At 37.8% G+C, this 23,636-nt stretch overlaps 1 protein-coding gene across 3 annotated transcripts in view; it reads right to left on the reverse strand.

The window, feature by feature from the left end:
• Window positions 1–23,636, reverse strand: part of si:dkey-119f1.1 (Structural maintenance of chromosomes protein 6-like) — a 155,552-nt gene that overhangs the window by 69,033 nt on the left and 62,883 nt on the right. For all 3 annotated transcript variants that reach the window (XM_051925505.1, XM_051925506.1, XM_051925507.1), the window contains 5 exons: window positions 12,914–13,078; window positions 12,654–12,832; window positions 12,049–12,250; window positions 11,779–11,893; window positions 5,350–5,510 (listed from right to left, as the gene is read on the reverse strand). In XM_051925505.1, the coding sequence (XP_051781465.1) occupies window positions 5,350–5,510; window positions 11,779–11,893; window positions 12,049–12,250; window positions 12,654–12,832; window positions 12,914–13,078 (822 nt within the window). The remainder of the gene's footprint in view (window positions 1–5,349; window positions 5,511–11,778; window positions 11,894–12,048; window positions 12,251–12,653; window positions 12,833–12,913; window positions 13,079–23,636) is intronic.

The following is a 23,636-nucleotide window of genomic DNA, read 5'->3' on the forward strand; positions in this document are numbered from 1 at the left end:
GGAAAACAGAGATCAGGTATAAAGAAGACAGCTGCTGTTATAAGAGATTTAATATCTTGTATTATTGGAAATAAGGAAGATCAGTATGAGGAAGAAAATAGCAAAGTGAATGAAAGTGAAAATGGAATGCTGTGTGAAAGTTTTGAACGATGTAACAGTGTGAAAATTGTGAAGTGCTAGCATGTAGAACACCCACTGCTGACGTGGAAAGCACAGAAAGCAGGGGAAACAAGGAGAGAAAACCACCCATGGTGAAAGTTAGGGCAATAGTAATGAGATCTTACTGGAACCCTAAAACATGGGTGGGTGACTTACCTGAGACAGATGGGTGCTCAGAAAAAGAGTGGGAATGTGAGTGTGAGGAAAAGGAGAGAGATGAAAGGAAGGGAAAACAGCAAGGATGTTTTCTTCCATTATTATTTTCCACTGAACCACAATCTCGAGGTGATACTGAGGTCTGTCCAGTAGTTAAAGAACATGCTACACCGATAGATATTTCACCACTGTTAAGAAAGGTAACCAGTGCTGCATTGAAATTTGATTTAGGACAAATAAATCAGATAGAAGGCAGAGAAGCTGGTGAGTGTGAATGGCAGTTGTTGACTAGAGGGCATGAAATGGATAATGGCATAAGGATACTGAGTAAAGAAAGTGTGGAATTTAAATAAGGAACAGTGGAAATAAAAGAAATTACAGTGCTTGTGTGTGAAAGGTCTGAAAGTGCTAATGCAAGAATGGCTGAGTTGGAAAGAAAGTGCACCAGTTTAGGAGTTGGTTTGAATGAATCAGGACAAGCCAAAGAACAAAGGATGGGGGATGGTGCAGCAGGAAGGTTTGCAAACTCACACAGCAAGCCAGGAATGCACAGGGATGTGAATGTCCTAACAGCTGTGCTGGGGCCAGCAGTAATTAAAACACACATTTAGGTTCAGTAATTCGAAACCTGACTGACCAGTTGTTTAAAAAGATAGCCTATGGAACTCCATGCAATAAAATGGAGAAAAGTGAGCTGGTCTTGGGTAAAGAACACAGGTCAGTTTTAGGAGACATGCTGGATCTGGCACTGGATTTTGGAGAGGTTATAGCCCATACTTTCAAGTAGCAGTTACCATAAAATAAAAAAAATAAAAAAGGAGATACAGGCAAAAGAAAAAAAAAATAGAAGGGTAGCACAGGAAGACAGGAAAGGGAAAATAGTTATTTCTGTTTCCATTTTCTGGCCTTTTGTAATAGAGCTACTTCTATTATTTGAGGTTTTACAGACTTTGGGTTGGTGCAGGTAATAAATAGTGAAGGAAATTAGCAGAGTAAAATCCATGCAGGAGATTGGGTTACCACTAGCACATTGGAGCAGAGTGGCACTAGTGGCCAAGCTGTTCCAATGAATGCCTGGAAGCAAAGTTTGAGTTTTGGCACCAGGTTTAAACAACCAAAAAGATGACATGGACAGAAACTGCTTTTTCACCTTCCATTTTGCAGACCTGCCTACATAGCGGAATGAAAAAAAAGAAACAGAAAAAGACAATAAGCAAAGATTAAAGACAAAGACATGAAGAGGAACCGAACAGACAGCAAGAAAAAGACACTTACTGGGGTTTAAGTGAGTAACAAGTCCATAAGCCATGCAATAATAAGTCTAGTCAGAATAGCTATAGTTTAAAAGGAAAGGTTTGTTCATTACTGCAGCAAATTTATATTCCAAGGGGTGGAAACTGAACAAACCAGTTAGGAATGCCAAAATAAGGGGATTAATTTCGGGTTCATACAGTATACATTCTGGGTATTAATTAATTAAGTGGGATAATTGATATAATTAATACTATTATTAAGGAAAATGTATACTAAGAAAATTGGTGAACTTTTCAGGAAAGCAGGTGCAGCTGGTACATTTGCAAGTCATATGGGCTCCGATGTTTAGGTATAGTCTAATTGGGAAAATACGGAAGCCCTGCTGAGGTTGTCAGCTGTGGTAAAAGCAGAGGACCAGTGGGCCAATTCTAAACCGAGGTGTTTAGCACAATGAGTATGCATATGGTGAGCAAACAACTCTAGGGGTGGCCTACAGGGGGAATGATGAGTTGCATATGTCAGAGGGGGACATTTTTTTTTTGCACTGGGTGGTTCCATTAGGCACCCATTGTTGGGACTGGGGGGTGCAAAGTTAAAAGGCTGTCTGCAGGATGTATTTATTTGCTGTACTGCAAAGGAGTCACCACTTTGAAGTTTATGGCTGGTTGAGATTTACAAACAATACCACGTGTGATAACAGAACTGCTGCTTCCTTGGAGGATCCTGGATAATCGAGTTACTGATTGTGTCAGGATTGTTTGTGTAAGCATTTACTGTCTTGCAAAGGAGTTGCCGCTTTAATGTCTGGCCTTGGAGGATGTCTGTATTTACCTGACTTGGAAATATTGGTTTCTAATCAGCATATCTGTACTTATTCATGATTGGTAACAATTCCTTTTTTTAACTTGTGTTTTCATTAATTGTTAAACCCAGGAAATGCAGATGTACCACTGTTTAATCTGATTGTCCAGAACTGATAATGGCAGGGGCTGAAGTAGATAAAAACTCCTGGTAGCAGAAGGCGGAGGGGGACAGTCCACAGAAAACACTGCCAAGGCACTCGGACAGAGCACAGGGGCTTGCAGGCAGACAAGGGTACCTGGCTGGCATGACGTGAGGCACAAGGACGGCAACACTTCCAGGGAGGAAGAGACAGCTCCACAAAGAGACGCCGGATGTGGGTTCAGCGAGAGAGGGAATCCGCATGAAAGGACCAAGCGAAGCTGACAGACAAGAAATGAGGCGTGCCTAGGTCCCAGAAACACAAGGAGCCCAGAGTGGAAGAAAAAGGAACAACGAAGGGACGCTGACAGGGATTCAACAATTTGACACAACTTCTGTAGGGGAACGAGTGTCCAGTGAACAGAGTGCATCCGTGGACAGTTGAACAATTAAGTCTTGGGGTAAGACAGTGAGCAACTGGACTCTGCACCACTAAAGGTTGTATCCTCCAATTCTTGTTTTTAAACGGACTTTTAGAGGGTGGACTGTGTATTTTCCTTTTTAAAAAAAAAAAAGGAAATTGATTCCTGTTATGTTTAGTTTTTGTTATGTTCGTTTATCTTTTTAATGTACCTTATATTGTCTTGTGTAATAGAACTTACTGTCGTTTTTTTCTAAAATTACTGTTGTGTCTTTCATTGTGTGTTTACTCACCGCCCAATTTAAAGAAACTTGTGTGCTATTATTGGTAAATTTCAGGAGTTCCCAGTCTCTTAATAAAACTGGGTGGCGTAGTCGGATATTTTAATGGTGTCTAAGTTAGATTACCTATAAGTGTGATCAGACACCTGTTACACATACCTGTGATTTCTCATGGTGGTGATGCCAGCCTATACTGGTAAAGGCTGATGGCAGTCAAGAGTTGCACCATGGGTAGGAAAGCACAAGAGGCAACTAAGTCAACCCCAGATGTGTGAAGAGGGGCCACAAAGGTTGGTTTGTGAACAGTTTATGCAGTGGCACATGTGCTCTCACTTGGGCAGAAGTGGTTGTACTGGCACCTGTGACATGTTACCTTTCAAATTTTGATGTTAATTGTACAGCTGCATATGCTTAAATGACAGGGGACAGGGGTCTAATTAGCAGTTAGACACAAAACCAGTAAAGAACAAAGGTCAATTTTAGGAATTCACAATAGACTTAAATTGCAGTACGGTTAGTTTAGTGGAAGGTGTGGACTTGTCTCATTTTGAACCACCAGATCTGATGACATATGAAGACTGCAGAAAGCTAAATAAACAGTTGAAGCAAGCCGGAGCAGATACAAGTCATCAGAAGCGCATCCAAGTTCTTCAGATTGTCTTTGAAATAAAGAAGGTATGTAATGGACAAATGGTCACGGACAACTTTTAACACTGGGAGAGCAAATACTGCAAACCAAACAACAAGTTATTCAACAGAGTCTTTAAACAATTAAGACTGTTTATAAAGACATTGTACAAAACATTCATCGGGGTGGAGTGTTGTGATGTGAGATTTTACATATAACTTGATAAATGTTTTGTATGTCTTTATTTCTAATTTGGGCAAAGCAATGTAATTTAGTGTTTACCACCCCCCACACCCCCTTTAGGAATGGGACTGTTTGAATTTTACGACAGGATTTGGGGGAAGATGTGCCTTAAACCGGTTTGGTTAGTGTTTCTTTGCTTAATTCATTTCTACCCCCGCAAGAAAGACTTAAAGACATATGGTCTTGGGGGTGGCAGGTTTTAAGATGTTGTATTCCCCCATTGGTCTGAGGTATGGATGCTTGGAATTGGCTTGTCTCAGAGGCCTTTAAGTACTACGAAACCCTACTGGCTGTAGGGGCTGGACAGAAAATCTATATATTTACTTGTTTAACCTCACACTCTCTCACTTACTAACCAACATCTGAAAGAAGCATCTCTCTTGCTATCCTGTGATGAAGACAACACAATGAAGAGCACAGCTCAGCAGCCATTTTGAACAGACATGTGGCTGAAAGCTGAACACCAATGATGCCTTAACTAGAGACATTTAAGTAACTAGAAGACTGTGCGCCGCCTGAACTACATATCATAATTTAATCAGATTGTATGGTTGCCAATATTCAAATACACTTTGCATTTTGTTATTATTTCAATAATACATTATCTTATGTGTAACTTAACTTCTGCTTTTCTTTTTACTACATCTAATTGCCTGAGGTTATAGATATAGAAGGGAAGGTGGGGATAAGTTATATACAATAATACCTTATAAACAGTGGTAAGTCTGTGAGATTAGGCATTCTAAGGCTACACATTAATAATACAATAGGGGAAAGTAGAGCAATATATATATTACTCTACCAAGACAAAACACTCACTTTCACAGATAATATGAGAGGAATCCCAAGCAGAACAACCATATTACCAGATCAAAAGATGACAGTTGCGGGGGTTTGGGCATATTGTTTGGATGTCTCCCTGTAATTTCCATGGGAGGAGTGCCAGGTGCAGCTCACATGATGAAGACTAAGGATAAGATCCAGGACATGCTTCAGGACTCTCAATTGTCCTGGGAGAGTATGGGTATATCAATGAAAGGGCTGGAGGAAGCTACTAGAAATATGGATGTCTGGTTAGTACAGTGTAGCATTCCTACAGAAACTTTCACTGGCAAAACGTGGAACAAAAATGGTAATAATTCAACTGAAAAAAGTGTATTATATAAATCATGACACAATTAAAAATCATTATAAAGAATACTTAACATGGAATAGTAAATATTTCATCTGAAAAGCAAGGCAAATAAGAAATAAACTGTATTAACCTGATTTCTGCTTCCACATCTCCACTTAAATACTGTGCCCTTGTTTGTTCAGCTGAGTAATATCGATTTGTAAAAACCTGATCACCATCTCTAGTAAATGCTTCACGACAATTCTTAGGAGGATTCTTAGCCTGCATAACGTCACGTGCCACAGTGCTATCCTAAAACAAAAACAGATACAATTTTAATATACATAAATTAGACTCAGTGATAAAATAAACATAAAAAGTGTAAGCAACCCAAACATTTGCTTTACATGTGGTTTTAACAGGAGGTAAACAGACTTCAACATTTAAACAAGATGGCTAGAATTGAACTTTATTAAATTTACTCAGTAACATAAATATTCAGGGCTCTCTATGATGAAAAATTAGTATACAGTTAACTCAGAAAGTCTTCAGACTGCTTTACTTTGTTCATACTTTATTGTGTTGTGATTTTAAATGGATATATTTGCCACCCAAACAGTACTCTAAAAGTACTTCAGAACTGCAGTGATGAAGTGGAAGAACCAGCCAGAAGGACAGCTATGTTAACAGCACTTCATCAATCAGGCGTTTGTGGTGAAGTAACCAGCCTATCCACATGGAGTTTGACAAAGAGCATTTAAAGGACTCTGAGAACATGAGAAAAAATATCCTCTGGTTTGATGAGACAAAAATTGAACGCTTTGGGCAGGTCTCCAAGCTTTATGTCTGGTGATGGCCAGGCACTACTTACCACTTTCCTAATACTATCCACTATGGTGGAGTATGGTGGTGACAGCATTATGCTATGGGGTGTTTCTCAGCAGCACTAACAATGAGATAGGTCAGAATTAAGGCAAGGATGAATGCAGTCAAATACAGAGAGGTCCTTAATGAAAGCCTGCACTAGAGTGTACATGATCTCAGACTGGGGTGAAATTGGAAGAAACACAGATGGAAGCCATTCCCTTGTATTTATGCTCACACCCACACCAGGATAATTAAGAACTGACAATTAATTTAATGTCTTTTGAATGTGGGAGGTAATTACAAATAGCCCTAGGAAACCTAAGTAGGCTCATTGATAATATGCCAAGTCTAAACTGAATGTGGCCAGGCTGAGAATCAAATCCACTGTCCTGTAGCTGTGAGGAGTGGTGCTAAAAACCACATTAACGCACCAGCAATATTTTATATGCTGCCTTTAATTTGGAATCTGTATTAAAAAAATATGAATTTTTAACTGTCTGTAGGTGAAACTGCTTTATTAATTATAAAAACATACATTATTTAAGCTAGTATGCTATTAATTTTTGGTCTTATCTACATAAAAAGATAGATGTATGGAAATTATTTCTCTGTAAATAAATCAAATACACATATCTCTTATTTATATTTCTCTTCTGGTTCGTGCTGCTTCCACTTCAAAACTGGTCCCGCCCACACGCAGCTGACACGGCATTTCTCGATTCCTATTCGTCCTCTTATACAAACCTTTCCCCACGCTGCCTGTGGCCTCCCATACACCTTGCTATTTTCATTATTCTGCGACGGTTGTTTCCCAAGCCTTTGTTATAAAATGAACAACAGTATCTTCTCTGTCGACGGGTTTTTGTACAACGTCATCTCTATTCCAGGATCCGGAAACTGCCTGTTCCTATCAGTGGGTTATTATTGAGTGCAAACTGATCGCTGTCCAAAATTCTCAAACAATCTTCATTCCCAGAATCTCTCTCCTTCCTTCTGACACCAATCTCCCTTTTAAATTTAAACGCACACAATTCCCACTCAGACTCATCTTCTCCATGACTATCAACAAGTCCAAGGACAAACGTTTGCAAAGATTTGCGTTAATCTACAACAACCAGTCTTCAGCCATGGTCAGTTGTATGTGGCTTTTTCTAGGGTTAGATCTTTCGACTCATTATCTGTCGTCTCCAGCAAAACACCTATTCACAACTGCATCTTTCAAGAAGTATTTCTTTCTTCTTGATTTCTGAATTCCTTTCTCACTGTTTTCTGTTCCTATTCTTACACCGCCGTATGCTACGGTGGGCGTCGGCTAATTATTACATATTACTAGAAATATTTGGATTATACTGGCAGCAATTAGCCCAAAGGACATCATGCTCATCTTGATTGAATCCAAACAAAATGCAGGCATTATCTTTAACAATGATTTAATCTTGATTTCTTTAAATTAAATGTAACTTTTTATTTTTAAATAGAGAGATATAGAAAAATTGTCAACTCACTAGCATTAAGAACTGAATACTATAACACTTCTATTGCTTGGTTGTTGACTTTAATCTGACCTATGAAATACATGCAATTGCTCATCTACTGTTGCTTCAACAAATTAGCTTGGAACATTCTATGCCTCATAGAACATAGTCACGTCCATACCCCTGGGTGTACATTTTAAACATTTTAAATGTTAAAGAACACCCCAACATTTAAAAGACAGATAAAATTAAGTCTGGAATTATCAACAAAGTGATATCAATGCTGATGAGGCAGATCATACAACATCCTATTAAATATAATGACTGCTTATACTTATTTTTGATAACCTGTAGCAGTACTTTTGATTAAGTTATTTTCCTGGACCCTAAACTGATATGGACATAAAGTTGCCATTCAGTGATATCATAAAAAGATTTAAGTTCTCTTGTAAGATTTAAAATATCTCTAAATCTTTTGAGATATTTTTAAAATGGAATCAAGATATGTGCAAATCATGTTAAGATTTCTTCACAAATTGAACTGAAATATATCTTTATTTACTGACATCTTCAAATCAGTTAAAGGTATCTTAAATTCACCTCTATAATATAATTTAGCAATTTTTGTTTTTCAAATTTGTGTTTCAAAAGGGATTGTCAATAATAATTAATAATTACTATAAATGACTGCACAAACAACCACATTAACAAAACTGTAACTAAGAAAACAGATTTCTGTAAGGAGAAACACACAATTAGTCACCAATCTCAGAAGCCATGAACCATATCTTTAACAAAATCTTCAACTCACAAAGTATTTTAGTTAGCAGAAAGGCCCACTGATTGGCATTTTAAATGTGTTGCAGGACACTATTGTTAAACTGACCAATAAAGCTAATTGTGGCGTGCTGAAAGGGCAATGACCAAGTACTTTTTTTTTTTTTTTTTTTAATTCAAGTAGAGTTTCTTGCTTGTGTTTAGGAATGCTGCTACACTAAAACAAATTTCCTTGTATCCCATAGATGCTATTACTCTTCTTTCCTAAACAAAATGTCTGTGTCCAGAAGGCACAGTATTTCTGGAACTAGTGTGTTTGGGGAAGTAGCTTAATACAATGGTAGTGAGACTTCCCCTATTCATTGGTTATCACTAGCCAAACCACATGCACTTCAGAACAGGTAATCCACCTGAAGCTAAGCATGTCTGGGCCTGGCCAGTACTTGGATGGGACCCTGTCTAGGAAAAGATTGAATTGCTGCTGGAAGAGATGTTGCTAAGGCCAACCCTGTGGTCTTAGAGTGGATCCCAATGCCCCACTGCAGTGAAGTGGAGACACTGTTCTGTAAAAATGGCACCATCTTTCAGATGTGACGTAAAACCGAGGTTCTGACTATCTGCAGTCATAAAAGATCCCTGGTCATCCTTCGCAAAGTGTAGGGCGTATCCCGAATGTCAAGGCTAAATTGCTCATCACAGTCTAGTCATTCTGGCCACCTAATCATCCCTTGTCCCTAACTGGTTAACTATCTCTCTCAACCCTTCACATCTAATAGCTTATGTGTGGTGAGTGCACTGGTGCAATTATGGCTGCCATTGCATCATCCATTCGGATGCTGCATATTGCTGGTGGCTAATGGTGTTTTCCCACTCTTTACGTAAAGTGCATTGAGCAGTGAGAAAAGTGCTACATAGATGAAATGTCTTCTTCTTCTTCTACAATTCAAGTACCAGTAACAGCTTTGTTCATTAGCTAACATTGCACCTCACATGATACCAACACTGCTAAGTGCACTGAGAGGTGTGCGCTACTAAAGATTAAAATTTAAAGAAAAATGAGTGAAACCATTATTAAGAAGAGAATATGCTAAATAATCCAGGTCTGGATATGAAAATAAATGTTTTGATGGTAGGTGGTCTACAATTCAAATTCTTGTTCGTGTTGAGCATGTTTAATTTTTGTTCATGAGAGTATTTTACGGACATGGTTATTTAACAGTATTTTTGTGAAACTAATTTTGTACGCCTGACTGGATGACTTGATATATGAATTATGCAACACAACTAACATGACATTTTTTAACATTGTTTGCTGTTGTTCTAGCATTGGTCACCATAGATGCCTAATCTATAAGAAACTTTGGTGGTCTCCATTCTGCATTAAAACACTACACTACAAATTAAATGATGCCAGTGACATATAAAAAAAAATAATAGTTTTTGGTTGGAGTATTCCTTCTAGGGCTGAAACTAACAATTACTTTGATAATTGATTAATCTGCTGAATATTTTGTCAATTAATCTTTCTTTTGTTTTTTTCTTAAACAATCCAAGTAAAGATTTTTTATTTTCATTTGAAATTAAATGAATAAAGTGCATGAAATGGAACTTCTCGCCAAAAACAGGATTGCATAAAATTAAAAAAAAAAACTATTTAAAAAAAAAAAAATGAACTACTTGTAGATATTTTAAACAAAATATTGTTTTTAGTAAAACATTTATATAACAAACTGAAAATAAACACTGTAGTAATAAATAAAAATAACACACTTAGAAGCACTTCTGGTTCTGATTGTGCAATGAACACAAACAATTTAATTAAAAACACATTTTCAATAAATTTGACTAAACTCGCAATGTGGTTTATGTATTTATAATCACAGTGAAGCAACACTTCAAAATTAAACATGTAGATTAAGTTAGAATTTTTTTTTCCTTTTCTGTGATAGCAACAGTTTCCTGGCACAATGGTTTTATTTGTATGGAACTCAGGTCTTCCTTTGTTATGTTATATGCTGAGTTTATTTTACTGAAAGTTAACATTTTTTTGCATCATCATTCTTATTTTTTTGTGTCTGGCAAATTTGCTTACAGCCAACATACTGTCGCAGCCTGCTGCATATCATTTGCTGTTAGGAGCGTGCTGTTTGATTTTCTCGTTTGAAACCGTGTGATCTTAAACCACAAAATCTGTTTTACCAGCTAAACTAGGCTTGCTGCAGGAGTACTTGTAGATCAAAGTGTCTTCCTACAGATTGTATAGAAGCCAGCTGAAGTTCAATCAACAGCTAGTCCAAAACTTTTGCTTTTCCACCCAGCTCAGATCTTTTCACTTGGAATGAGTGATATGAATTTCAGTTGCTGTACTTGCTTTTTCTATCTGTATAGTACTGTAATCTTTGATTTTCTTTGCATACAAGACTGAAAAAAAGAAAAAAAAAAAAGTTTTCTGCTCAGACAGGGATGTATGTTTCTTCACATCCATTTTTTGTAAACACATACACTATAATGTTACACGTGTATGCAAGCACGTACTGCACACCATAATTAAAAAAAAACAAAAAAAACAACAAAAAACTCAAAAACTGAAAATATGAATGTTTAGTAGATAGAGGCTAATGATACATATTTTATAGTCGCCCATCACAAAAGTCTGTCACAGATGCAAGTGTTTTATTTGCATTGATAAGGGCTGAATTATGACTCAAATTATTCCAAACTTCAAAGATAAAATCAAGGCATTATGCCTTTCCTTGCAAACATTGCATCCATGTATTTGTATCACATAACACTGAAGTAACATTCAGCTTACTGGAATGATGATGAGTCTTCCTCTTCCACAGAGCCTGTAACGGTATGTTTCCTTTTCAAATGCTTGTACATCACCATTGTTGTCTCGTGTCATACGAGGTCAGACCTATTGTGCAACTCACAACCTTTATTCTGCATTCAGAGAAAAGTGCTCCCAAACTCTGAAAGTCTTAGGTTGCACCATCTTGTCTGTCATATGTTTACCGTTTTCCATTTTTCAAATGCGTTCACAACTGAATGAAGTAGTGACGCAATTGTGCTCCACAACATACTCAGACTAATAACGTAATCAGCTATTTGAAAGTGATTCTTTGCCAACTTTTTAAATAATTGAATATTATCGATTATGACTATTAGTTTTTGCAACTGTTTCCTTCTAAGCATATAAACTTTTTCATTACTTATTAAAATGTTAGAGGTTGAGGACAGAATTCTAAAAAAAAACTACTGATATGTAAATATTTGCATTTTTCCCATACATCTCCTATGGTGCTTCAGTTATTTTTTTGTATGAATTATGAATTTAATTTAGCTGTATTTAAAACAGTGCCTTTGGGTTGTAACTGCATGAACAATACACATAAAAATAAACGTAGCTGAAGTCAAAGTAATTGTACCATCAATGAAAACAGAAATAAACATATACTTACTTTGATTAGCAAAACTGTTTCAATACCTCTAACATCAATCAGACAATTAGCAACAACAGGATCATTAATTTCTAAAACCTGAAGTACAGAGGGGAACTGTGGATGATTGACAGCTCTGTAAAAATAAAAAGAATCTTAAATAAATATTTCCTGTTCTTTCAAAGCTGTGAAGCCAATACTGCTATTATTTTAACCCAAGTATAAAAACAACAGAACAAGCAATGTATTTATTAAAGGTAGATTACTGCCATTTTAACATATAAATTGTACCTGATGCTCGTGTTGTACAGCTGATTTCCAAATTCACTGACCAGAATAAGTGGCCTTCGTCCTTGCGGGTAAAATTTGCTCATCAAACTCTGGAGTACTTTCTCATCTTTGTAGTTATCACAGCAGAAGGCAAGCATATATGATTTCAAGCAGCACTCAACAGCTAAAGATAGATCAGGATCCTTAACACGAATACATGATCCTACAAAACATAGCCAAGAATGTACACAGAAGATTATCAAATTGCAGATAAAAGGCAAAACGTAATTCTGATTTTTGCTTAATTCAGCTCAATGTTTAACATTAAGTTAACGAGTTCCATAAATATTTGGCTTTGGTCTTTTCAAAAGCCACATGTCAAACCACAGTGAGAGAGAGAGAGAGAGAGATAGGTTCTCCCAAATTGTAAAATAAAGAGATGACATTTGACAGTTAAAAAATCCAGACAACCCATTATTACCATGAATTGCACTTATGCTGCTGATCTGCTCTAGATTTTCAAAGACATGAAAAATGAAATGACAAGTAAATTTCATCCAACTGCAAGCACAGTAAGAAGGAAATATATGTATACAAAATGTTATTGTTTATATGCATTTGCCTACCGATTGGGCCTATAGGTTTCTTAACAAAATGTCCTTTTCTGTGTGCTTCATTTATAGCTGCTAGAAATGCAGGCATTTTCTCTCCAAATCTTTTTATCCTGTCAGTTCTACTGCTTTTAAGTGAGTTCAGCTGCCGTAACTTATCATCTGTAGTCCTGCAAAGTTCTTCCTGTTCATGCCTTTTAAGCAAAAAAGGAAAATTAAGAATGATTAATGCAACAATATCGATTTTTTTCTCTGGATCTCAGGTTTATACATACCTAATTTTAGTGTGTTCTTCTTTGTATTTATAGATGGCTTGTTGGTAAAGGTCATTTTGTTGATTTAGAGTGGCATCCTTATCCTTTAAAGCTGCCAACGATTCTCCAAGTTTTTCTATCTTTCGTAGTTTCTCTGTTCGATCAGCCTCAGAAATTTGGCTTATACTGCAAAAATTTTAATTCTAGGGTTAAAAATTCAACAACAACATGTCCCATAACTTCTACAATTAAGCATGAAAAAGAAACCTCTCTCTTCAGGCTACATATACAGTTAAACTGTCTAAAGCAGTGGTGGGCAATTATTTTTCCAAAGGGGCTACATGATACATTGGAATGGTTTTAGAGGGCCGGAATATATATAATATACTTAATATATACTTAATACCTATAGTATTAGAAAATGTGGAAGATTATATATATATATATTATATATATATATATATATATATATACACACACACACATACAGTGGAACCTCGGTTCACGACCATAATCCGTTCCAAAACTCTGGTCATAAACCGAGTTGGTCGTGAACCGAAGCAATTTCCCCCATAGGATTGTATGTAAATACAATTAATCCGTTCCAGACCATACGAACTGTATGTAAATATATATATATTTTTAAGTTTTTAAGCACAAATATAGTTAATTAAACCATAGAATGCATAGCGTAATAGTAAACTAAATGTAAAAACATTGAATAACACTGAGAAAACCTTGAACAACAGAGAAAACTAACACTGCAATAGTCTGCGCTATAGCGCTACCAACCGCTGGCTAAAAACACTTTTTTTTTTAATGAGTTTTAAGCACAAGGAAATAAATGAACATTTGAAAAAATCCGTAATTTAATAAACCACCAAGAAAAGTAACATTGCAACAATGCACGCTACGAACCGATCGCTGTAAACGGAAGTGAAAACAAAATCAAGCCCAGTGCATTCTTTAACTCCCTTCCTACCTTATGCGTCCAGCTCTCTCTCGCGCTGCCTGTGTGTGTGCATCTGTCTCTCACTTGCGCTGCCTGTGTGTGCGCGTCTGTCTCTCTCTTGCGCTGCCTGTGTGTGCGCGTCTGTCTCTCTCTTGCGCTGCCTGTGTGTGCGCGTCTGTCTCTCTCTTGCGCTGCCTGTGTGTGCGCGTCTGTCTCTCTCTTGCGCTGCCTGTGTGTGGCGTCTGTCTCTCTCTTGCGCTGCCTGTGTGTGCGCGTCTGTCTCTCTCTTGCGCTGCCTGTGTGTGCGCGTCTGTCTCTCTCTTGCACTGCCTGTGTGTGCGCGTCTGTCTCTCTCTTGCGCTGCCTGTGTGTGCGCGTCTGTCTCTCTCTTGCGCTGCCTGTGTGTGCGTCTGTCTCTCTCTCGCGCTGCCTGTGTGTCTGCGCGTCTCTCTCTCGCGCTGCCTGTGTGTGTGCGTCTGGCTCTCTCTCATGCTGTGTGTGTGTCGTGCTCTCTCATCCTCTCTCTCTTTTGCTCGCTGCACAGGAAATGCACAGGGAGAGATTGAACATGTACAAACCGATTGGGAAACTGGCTTGTTCGTATACCGAGTGTAAAGTTGTGAACCAAGGCAAAAGTTTGGTGAACGTTTTTAGTTCACGTCATTACGTAGGAGGCGTGATGACGCGATACGTGACTCCGCCTCCTCCATTACAGTGTATGGACAAAAAATATGTTCCAGTTATGACCATTACGCGTATAATTTCGAAATGAAACCTGCCTAACTTTTGTAAGTAAGCTGTAAGGAATGAGCCTGCCAAATTTCAGCCTTCCACCTACACGGGAAGTTGTAGAATTAGTGATGAGTGAGTCAGTCAGTCAGTCAGTCAGTGAGGGCTTTGCCTTTTATTATTATAGATATATATATATATATATATATATATATATATATATATATATATATATATATATACTGTGCAAAAGTTTAAGGCAGGTGTGAAAAAATGCTGTAAACAAAGAATGCTTTCAGAAATATAAATAATGATTGTTTATTGTTATCAATTTACAAAATGCAAAGTGAGCGAACAAAAGAAAATTCTAAATCAAATCAATGTTTGGTGTACTACCTTTTGCCTTCAAACCAGCATCAATACTTATAGGTACACTTGCACAAAGTCAGGGATTTTGTAGGATTATAGTCAGGTGTATGGTCAACCAATTATACCGAACAGGTGCTAATGATCATCAATGTCACACGTAGGTTGAAACACAGCCATTAACTGAAACAGAAACAGCTGTGTAGGAGGCTTAAAACTGGGTGAGGAACAGCCAAACTCTGCTACCAAGGTGAGGTTGTGGAAGACAGTTTCATGTCATGGCAAGATTGAGAACAGCAACAAGACACAAGGTAGTTATACTGCATCAGCAAGGTCTCTCCCAGACAAAGATTTCAAAGCAGACTGGGGTTTCAAGATGTGCCGTTCAAGCTCTTTTGAAGAAGCACAAAGAAACGGGTAACGTTGAGGATTGTAGACGCAGTGGTCGGCCAAGGAAACTTAGTGTAGCAGATGAAAGACACATCAAGCTTATTACCCTTCAAAATCAGAAGATGTCCAGCAGTGCCATCAGCTCAGAACTGGCAGAAACCAGTGGGACCCAGGTACACCCATCTACTGTCTGGAGAAGTCTGGCCAGAAGTGGTTTTCATGGAAGAATTGCAGCCAAAAAGCCATACCTCCGACGTGGAAACAAGGCCAAGCGACTAAAGTATGCACGAAAACATAGGAACTGGGGTGCAGAAAAATGGCAGCAGGTGCTCTGGACTGATGAGTCAAAATTTGAAATATTTGGCTGTAGCAGAAGGCAGTTTGTTCCTCAAAGGGCTGGAGAGCGGTACAATAATGAGTGTCTGCAGGCAACAGTGAAGCATGGTGGAGGTTCCTTGAGAGTTTGGGGCTGCATTTCTGCAAATGGAGTTGGAGATTTGGTCAGGATTAATGGTGTTCTCAATGCTGAGAAATATAGGCAGATACTTATCCATCATGCAATACCATCAGGGAGGCGTATTATTGGCCCCAAATTTATTCTGCAGCAGGACAATGACCCCAAACATACAGCCAAAGTCATTAAGAACTATCTTCAGCGTAAAGAAGAACAAGAAGTCCTGGAAGTGATGGTATGGCCCCCACAGAGACCTGATCTCAACATCATCGAGTGTGTCTGGGATTACATGAAGAGACAGAAGGATGTGAGGAAGCCTACATCCACAGAAGATCTGTGGTTAGTTCTCCAAGATGTTTGGAACAACCTACTAGCCGAGTTCCTTCAAAAACTGTGTGCAAGTGTACCTAGAAGAATCAATGCTGTTTTGAAGGCAAAGAGTGGTCACACCAAATATTGATTTGATTTAGATTTCTCTTTTGTTCATTCACTGCATTTTGTTGATTGATGATAAATGATTAACACTTCCATTTTTGAAAGCATTCTTTGTTTACAACATTTTTTCAGTGGATTATCAGACTGCAGATCAATGAGTTCAAGCTGGACATCACTGGGTACATTATCCACACTATAAGTAAAGGGAGAAGAAATCATGTGCATTTCACTCTCAACTGTTTTGAAGTCTTCAAATCTTCTTGAAAACTCACCATGCAGTGCCCCTACATTGGATGAATACTTGTGGAGGTGATCAGCTGATAGCGCAACTTGTTTCAGTGTTGGCATGTGAGTAAGAATGTTGCCCTCTAATTGACTTGAAAGAAACTTCAACTTTCTCATGAAAGCTGTCACCAAGCTGAACATTTTGTGTGCAAAGAGGCCCTTGCCTTGCAGCCTGGTATTTAGTTCATTCATTAGTGCAGTCACATCAACAGCAAAGGCCAGATCTGCAATCCAGTGTGTATCTGAGAGCTCTGGAATGTCCTTGTCTTTCTTTTCACAAAACTCCTGAATCTCTGCTCTCAGGTCCCCTCCTCTTTAAAGCACCTTGCCAAGGCTGAGCCATCTCACAGCTATCTGGTAGCCTATGTCACTATGTTCATTTTCATGCTCCTCCAACAGTGAAACAAACTGTCTGTGATTCAGTGCTCTTGCCCTGACGAAATTAACTATTTTAGTTACAACATCAACAACATGGCTAATTTTTAGCACTGACTTGCACAACACCTCCTGATGAATGATACAATGCAAAAATATCAATTTCTGTTCTGGGTTAATTTCAGTTACTTTATCTTGCATCTGCCTCAAAAGTCCAACATTTTTCTCCGTTAGATTTGGATAGCCATCGGTTGTAACACCTACCAGTTTATCCCATTTTAGTCCCAGCGTGTCCATGGATGCATTTACCTCTGTGAACAAATCACTTCCCGTTGTAGTCCCTTTCATTGGCCACATAGCTGCCAGCTTCTCCGTCATCTCAAAGTCTTTTGTTAATCCACGTACAAAGATAAGTAACTGAGCTGTATCACAGACGTCACAGCTCTCGTCCAGAGCCAAGAAAAACGACAAAATTGTCCGTTTTCTTTTGCAGTTGAAGTGCCAAATTCCCAGCGATCTTCTCAACCCACCTCGTTACGGTGCGCCTCGAGAGAGACACATTTGCAAACGCGACTTTTTCTCAGGGCATATTAGCACTGAAGACTCAACCAAACAGTCTTTGATAAACTCCCCATCAGAGAATGGCTTACTGTATCTTGCAATTTTGTGGGATATTACAAAGCTGGTCCTGACTGCTGCATCCCTGGATGAGTGGAGCTTTGTAAAAAATCCTTGTTGCTTTTGCAGTTTAGCTTGCAAATCTTCCGATGCTCATGCCCGCTCTGTATCAGTGAAATTCTTGTATTTTTCTCCGTGTTTACTCTCGTAATGGTGATTCAAATTGTATTCCTTAAACACAGCTATATGTTCTCCACACACTAAGCACACAGCTTTACCATTGATTTCAGCAAATAAATATTTAGAAGTCCATGCCTTGTTAAAAACTCTACATTCTGCATCAATTTTTCTTTTTTTAACGTTAGCCGACATATTTAAGGGCTAAGCGCTAATTTCTTGGAAGCTGTTCAACACATTCACTGATGTGCATAAGCGCACTGATAATTAAGAAAAACAATAGTGGCCTTCAAAATAAATGCCATGTAATTGTATTTCGTGCACCTATCACAAAATAATAGATGTCGCTACACTTTTACTACAAACTCACGCAGGCCGGTCAAAGGTATTCAGCGGGCCGGATGTGGCCTGCAGGCCGTAAAATGCCCAGGTCTGGTCTAAAGAATGATCAGAAGGACAGAAACAATGGTATATACTGTATTTTAAATGCATCTATAATATAAATACAGGTATGAATTTCTGAAGTTATGTCATCACATTATATGAAACCAATTGAAGAGCTCAGTTCCAAAATCAGCTAAGTACAAAAGATAAATTTTGGAGATAAATAGGAAAATCTGGGTCCGTAAGCAGATATTGAAACTAAATCCCTAAAACTATAGCGCTACACTGTTGCAATTAGCAGGTTTTGAAGCTCAAAACTGCATGAAAAGTCACAATCATGTGTTCACTAAATTTTACCAAAAGGTGTAATTAGCAGATTTTGGAACTCTCATCTTCAATTTCCCTGCTGAACTCTGGATTCTCTGACCTCTGCTACTAATTCCAGCTCTTGCTGGTATTCCCAAGCTATAAACCCTTCAAAATGTTCTGGGTGTGCTGCAGGGTTTTTGCCCAGTGGGACGTTCTCAGAGCAGCTCCAGCCCAGAAGAGCCGACTAGAGGGTATTCTTATGACATTACCAAATTACCTCTCTCAATCCTCAGAAGCAGCAACTCTACTCTGAGGCTCTTCACTCTATCGCAAGGTGTCAGCCAGCAGCCCTGTAAAGAAACCTTATTTCTGCCACCTGTACTCACAATCTCATTCTTTTGGTCATTACCCACAGCTTATGATCGTACGTGATTACAGGGATCTAGATGAACTAGTAAACTGAAAACTTTCTCTTTAAACTGAGCTCTCGCCAACATAAACCAGTACAGCTTCCACAGAAGGGCTGCCATCTCTCAAATCTGCTGTTCAATCTCACATTGCATTCTTCCTTCATTTATGAGTAAGGTCTTGAGAAACTTGCATTTTTCCAAAAAGGGTAGTTTTAGCCCTTTTATTTGCTTTGCCAATTAAAAAAAAATCACAGTCTCTAATCTAAACTGTGTGAATCCAAAAAGAAGAATAATTCACTTTCCTAGTGAATCACTATAAACCTCTGGACTGCAAGAGTCTGCCACAATAAAGATACTCTCAAAGCTAGTGTTTAGATCTGACGGTGTATGTACCAAAAAAAGAAGTCTGACTGCATTCTCGTACCATTGCACGCATACTGAAGTGTCAGCATGGCACTGCCAGATTTAAACACTAGGGTGGAGAGTCTAACACATACTGAAGAGTCTATAGCTGCAGGTGGAAGCTGCTGCTGCTGCACTTTTCGTGGCATTGCACATCTACTTTGTCAACATACGCATATTGATCAAATACAGGAAGCACTGCAGTCTACTTGTGGCTTTACACTGTATGAAGATAAGTAAATAAATCAAGGTAAATAGGTAAATAATATTCGATGTGGCTTTTATATAACATACATTTTTTTTTATATAAAGACCAAAACATAATCACAAACAGAACTTTGCATGATACCTTGGAGAACTCAGCATGCCTTACTCATTCTCATCCGAGTTCACCTCTGTTATAGCACGTCTTTATTTGAAAACAGCAGTATCTGATCGGGGGGAGCATGAACGCGACAGAGAATAAAACTGAATTAAAAAAAAAAAAAAAAAAGCTAACCTTTACAAGCAACATACATTTACATCAGCTGTTACAGACTCGGATCAAATGCATAATAGTAACAACAGCTCACTACTCAAAACATTAATTCTGGGAAGCAGCCAGGATTGAACCTGCGACCTCTTGATTATGAGTCAGCAGTTCTTACCACTGTAACACCAAAACAGTCGTGTCAGTGTCATTCCCTAACCCGATTTCTTTTTCTTTCGTTATATTCTTGAATAAAAGTGCACTTGTTTTGTTATACGTGTACCTTTTGTGAAATTATTTATTTGATATTTGGACTTCAGTCTTCACACATTATACATTTCATGTCAAAATTTTGTCATTAGTACTAAAACATTAAAAAAATTTTGTGTTTTAGGTATATGTTCAACATTTCTTGCATTTCTCGCATTTCCTGTCATCCTACACTTGCATAGATCATTGTAGACACAGAACACACATGAAATACGTGTTCCAAATAACGATATTTTATTTACCCTATACAACTCCAGGCAAACAAGGCTTGAGCTGGGAGAGCTTTTTGCCCGAGTTGAGCTCCGTCGGTAGGGGGGATGGGACAGCATTCTGCTTGCTGCTTGTGCTGATCGACACATTTACAAAACAAAAGACACTGATAGAGAGGTGCTAAGGAATTTAAGGTGGGCCAGGATCACAAGTTTTTTCATAGGGTTCGGGGATTCTAGTGTTAAGTGAAGCATAGAAGGAACTGTTACTTAACTTTAGGGAGAGGAACAAAACAGTAATCTCTAGTCATCCTGGTAAAATGGCCCCATCTGAATATAACATACTATTGAACCAGATACAATAATCCAAACAGGCCCTTATAGAATCCTAGAAATAATGACAGGCTGAAGCATTCACTTTATCAAATAATGTTATAGAAAATACTGTCACTCTATTGTGATGGTACCCAAAATGGATGGGCATATACAGTATGTTTCTCTATAGATTTTGGGATGGACTTTATCACTCTAACCCTTTCGTTTCACTGCTTAAACCATCTTGATTCAATAAATACTAATGCAGATGAGTTGTCACATCTTGTTTAACCTAGTAATGACAGAACACAATTTTAAGGGGCAAATTAATATATACCATTACTGTGAACAAATAACATTGACTTGAAAACTGCTCAACTATACTACTAGTCAAATGTTTTAGAACACTTCAGTTTTTAAAACTTTTTCTACAATTTTAATCAGTTGAAATGCAATGAATGCCCTGAAATGGTGAAAAAGTAAGCAGTAAACTGTCAGAGTTTTAAATTTAAAGTTTAGGTTAGCAAAAAATGAAAAGAAAATAACAGAAAAAAGCAAATGGGCCTTATTCAGGAAACACCTAATAGGTTACCACCTACACATATTCTGCAGCAATTAAAGTAAATTAAGCCTTTCAAGGTGAAGCAAACAATTTGCACAGGTGTTAAACTTCTGTTGATTACTTAAAAGTCTTCTGTCTGTCTTAAAGCAGAGTTGGAACAGACTGTGTTACTACACCCTGTAAAATTCTATTTGGACAGTTTTCTAGTGATACTGGAATTAATAAATGAAATGACACAGATTTTTATTACTCTTAAAAGTGTAGGCCTTTCATTTAGAGAAACTACCCAAAAAAATTAAAGCGTCAGTGAGTACAGTGTCCTACACAACCCAAAGGCAATTTGAAACTGGAAGAAACTCTGATAGGAAGAGATCTGGCAGACCCAAAGTCACAACCCAATCAGAAGACAAGTTTCCGAGGGTCACCAGCTGCGTGACAATTGCCTCAAATCACAACAGCTTCAAGCATGGCTTAACAGAGGTCATAAAAAGAAAGTCTCAGTTTCTACTGTGAAACGGAGACTCTGTTTACCGTTTTGACAGGATGAGTGGCTATAAGCAGCCCATAACCTGAAGGACAAAATAGGTCCCTGAAATACCGGATGCGGACTATTGCAGACTGGACAAAGCCTCCTCTTCACAACAGAAACTGAGACTTGCTTTTTTCAACTACTGTTAAGCTGTGCTTGAAGTGTACCACATCTCAACAAAATTGGTTCAGGACAAACAGACGGGCAGACAGACATGGGTTTTCGCAATATGTGCTTCGTGCATTATATGTGAATACACCTAAAATCTGACAAATTATATAAACTGAGTATGCCTGCTTTTTAAAGTACTTGAGACTGAAGTGCTGGAGTGACTCGGACCTTCTGTTTATAGGTTTGTAGCAAGGCTGTCACCTAAACCAGGGGTAGGCAACGTCGGTCCTGGAGTGCCACAGTATGTGCAGGTTTTTGTTCCAACCCAGTTCCTTAACGAGAACTCAATTATTGCTGATGAAGCACATATTGCTTAAGTGACATTTTAATGCTTCATTTTAGTGGTCTCGCTTGTTAAGGTTCTCCAACCTTAATTGCTTATTTCAATCTTAAACTGCTGCATTCAGTGTTTTAATTGCTCCTTATTAGCAATAAGATGTAAAACAGGGGTAGGCAATGTCGGTCCTGGTGAGCCGCAGTGGCTACAGGTTTTCATTCAACCCAATTGCTTAATTAGAAACCAATCATTGCCAATCTCAGACCTTATTTAATTTTATGGCTTGTTAGTCTGTACAATGTAAGGCTTTTATATCGTAGATTTTTTTCCTTTCCAAGGATATCATCCAAATGATTTGAAGCCTAAAACAGATCATTTTCAGTCTGTCACATTTTTCTATTAAGTGTTTTATTAAATCAAACCGTGCATGATGAACACACACAGATGTAATTGGAAAAAAGCTAGCTGGAGAGCTGCTGGCTGCTTTGTCTTTTACATCTTATTGCTAATAAGGAGCAATTAAAACACTGAATGCAGCAGTTTAAGATTGAAATAAGCAATTAAGGTTGGAGAACCTTAACAAGCGAGACCACTAAAATGAAGCATTAAAATGTCACTTAAGCAATATGAGCTTCATCAGCAATAGTTGAGTTCTCGTTAAGGAACTGGGTTGGAACAAAAACCTGCACATACTGTGGCACTCCAGGACCGACGTTGCCTACCCCTGACTTAAACCATTTACTGAAATTTGATTTTTTTAATGTTTAAAAAATATATTCATCAGTACATACAGAAGGTGGGCTCAAAATACTTTCCTGTACAGGGTACAAGACAACAGAAAGCCATTAATGTGCTATTTTTACAACAGATTGTTTAGTAAAGTTGCATCAAGTCATAGCATTAAATGTTAAACAAGTAAAATACAGATGTTGTAACATTGCTTGGTTCTCAAAAACTGAGAAAAGTTCTATGCATTTTTTTTACTTTTGCTCATGGAAGTTCATTACAACTCAGGCAAGATTTGCAATTCAGGCGCATGGAAAATCGGCTGATCAAAGTGGATTTCTATAGTGATTTCTTCTATATATTAATTTTCTTAGACCATATGTACCCAACAGGTAAAAAGAGATATATAGTATAAATTGTGTGTTTCTGTGCATTTTCTAATTATTTTGAATTCAATTCAGCTTATTGTTATTAAGAGCACATTCTTTATATGAGCTGAGCATTGTACAGGACTAATTATAAACATAGCATTAAAAAGAGATAAAACATAAATGTGAAAACATAATACTGAAACATAAACAGAGAAATAATATGCACAATATACCCAATGTGTATGCAGAGATATGCAATTCAAAACAATAATGGTTCTCTTTCTCAATGGATACATGGCTTTCTCATTCAAGGATGACTGTAGCTGTGTTTGACAAAGGTTTCCAAATTGTTCAGTTCAAATGCAGCTACCAGAAAAACATTCCAGCACTAATATGACTTGTCGTACAAAAATACTCCACAGTCCAAGTGTCTTCATTTTTAAAGAGTTTAGTGAAATTCAAAGCAAACAGTTCACACAAAAAAGAGAAAAAAAGTTGTTAATAAAAAGGGAAACTAGGTTACAGTCCTTAAGGTTTCTATGTTCTATGCAACAGTCAG

Source organism: Erpetoichthys calabaricus, chromosome 3 (assembly GCF_900747795.2).
Source record: "Erpetoichthys calabaricus chromosome 3, fErpCal1.3, whole genome shotgun sequence".
NCBI classification, from domain to species: domain Eukaryota; kingdom Metazoa; phylum Chordata; class Cladistia; order Polypteriformes; family Polypteridae; genus Erpetoichthys; species Erpetoichthys calabaricus.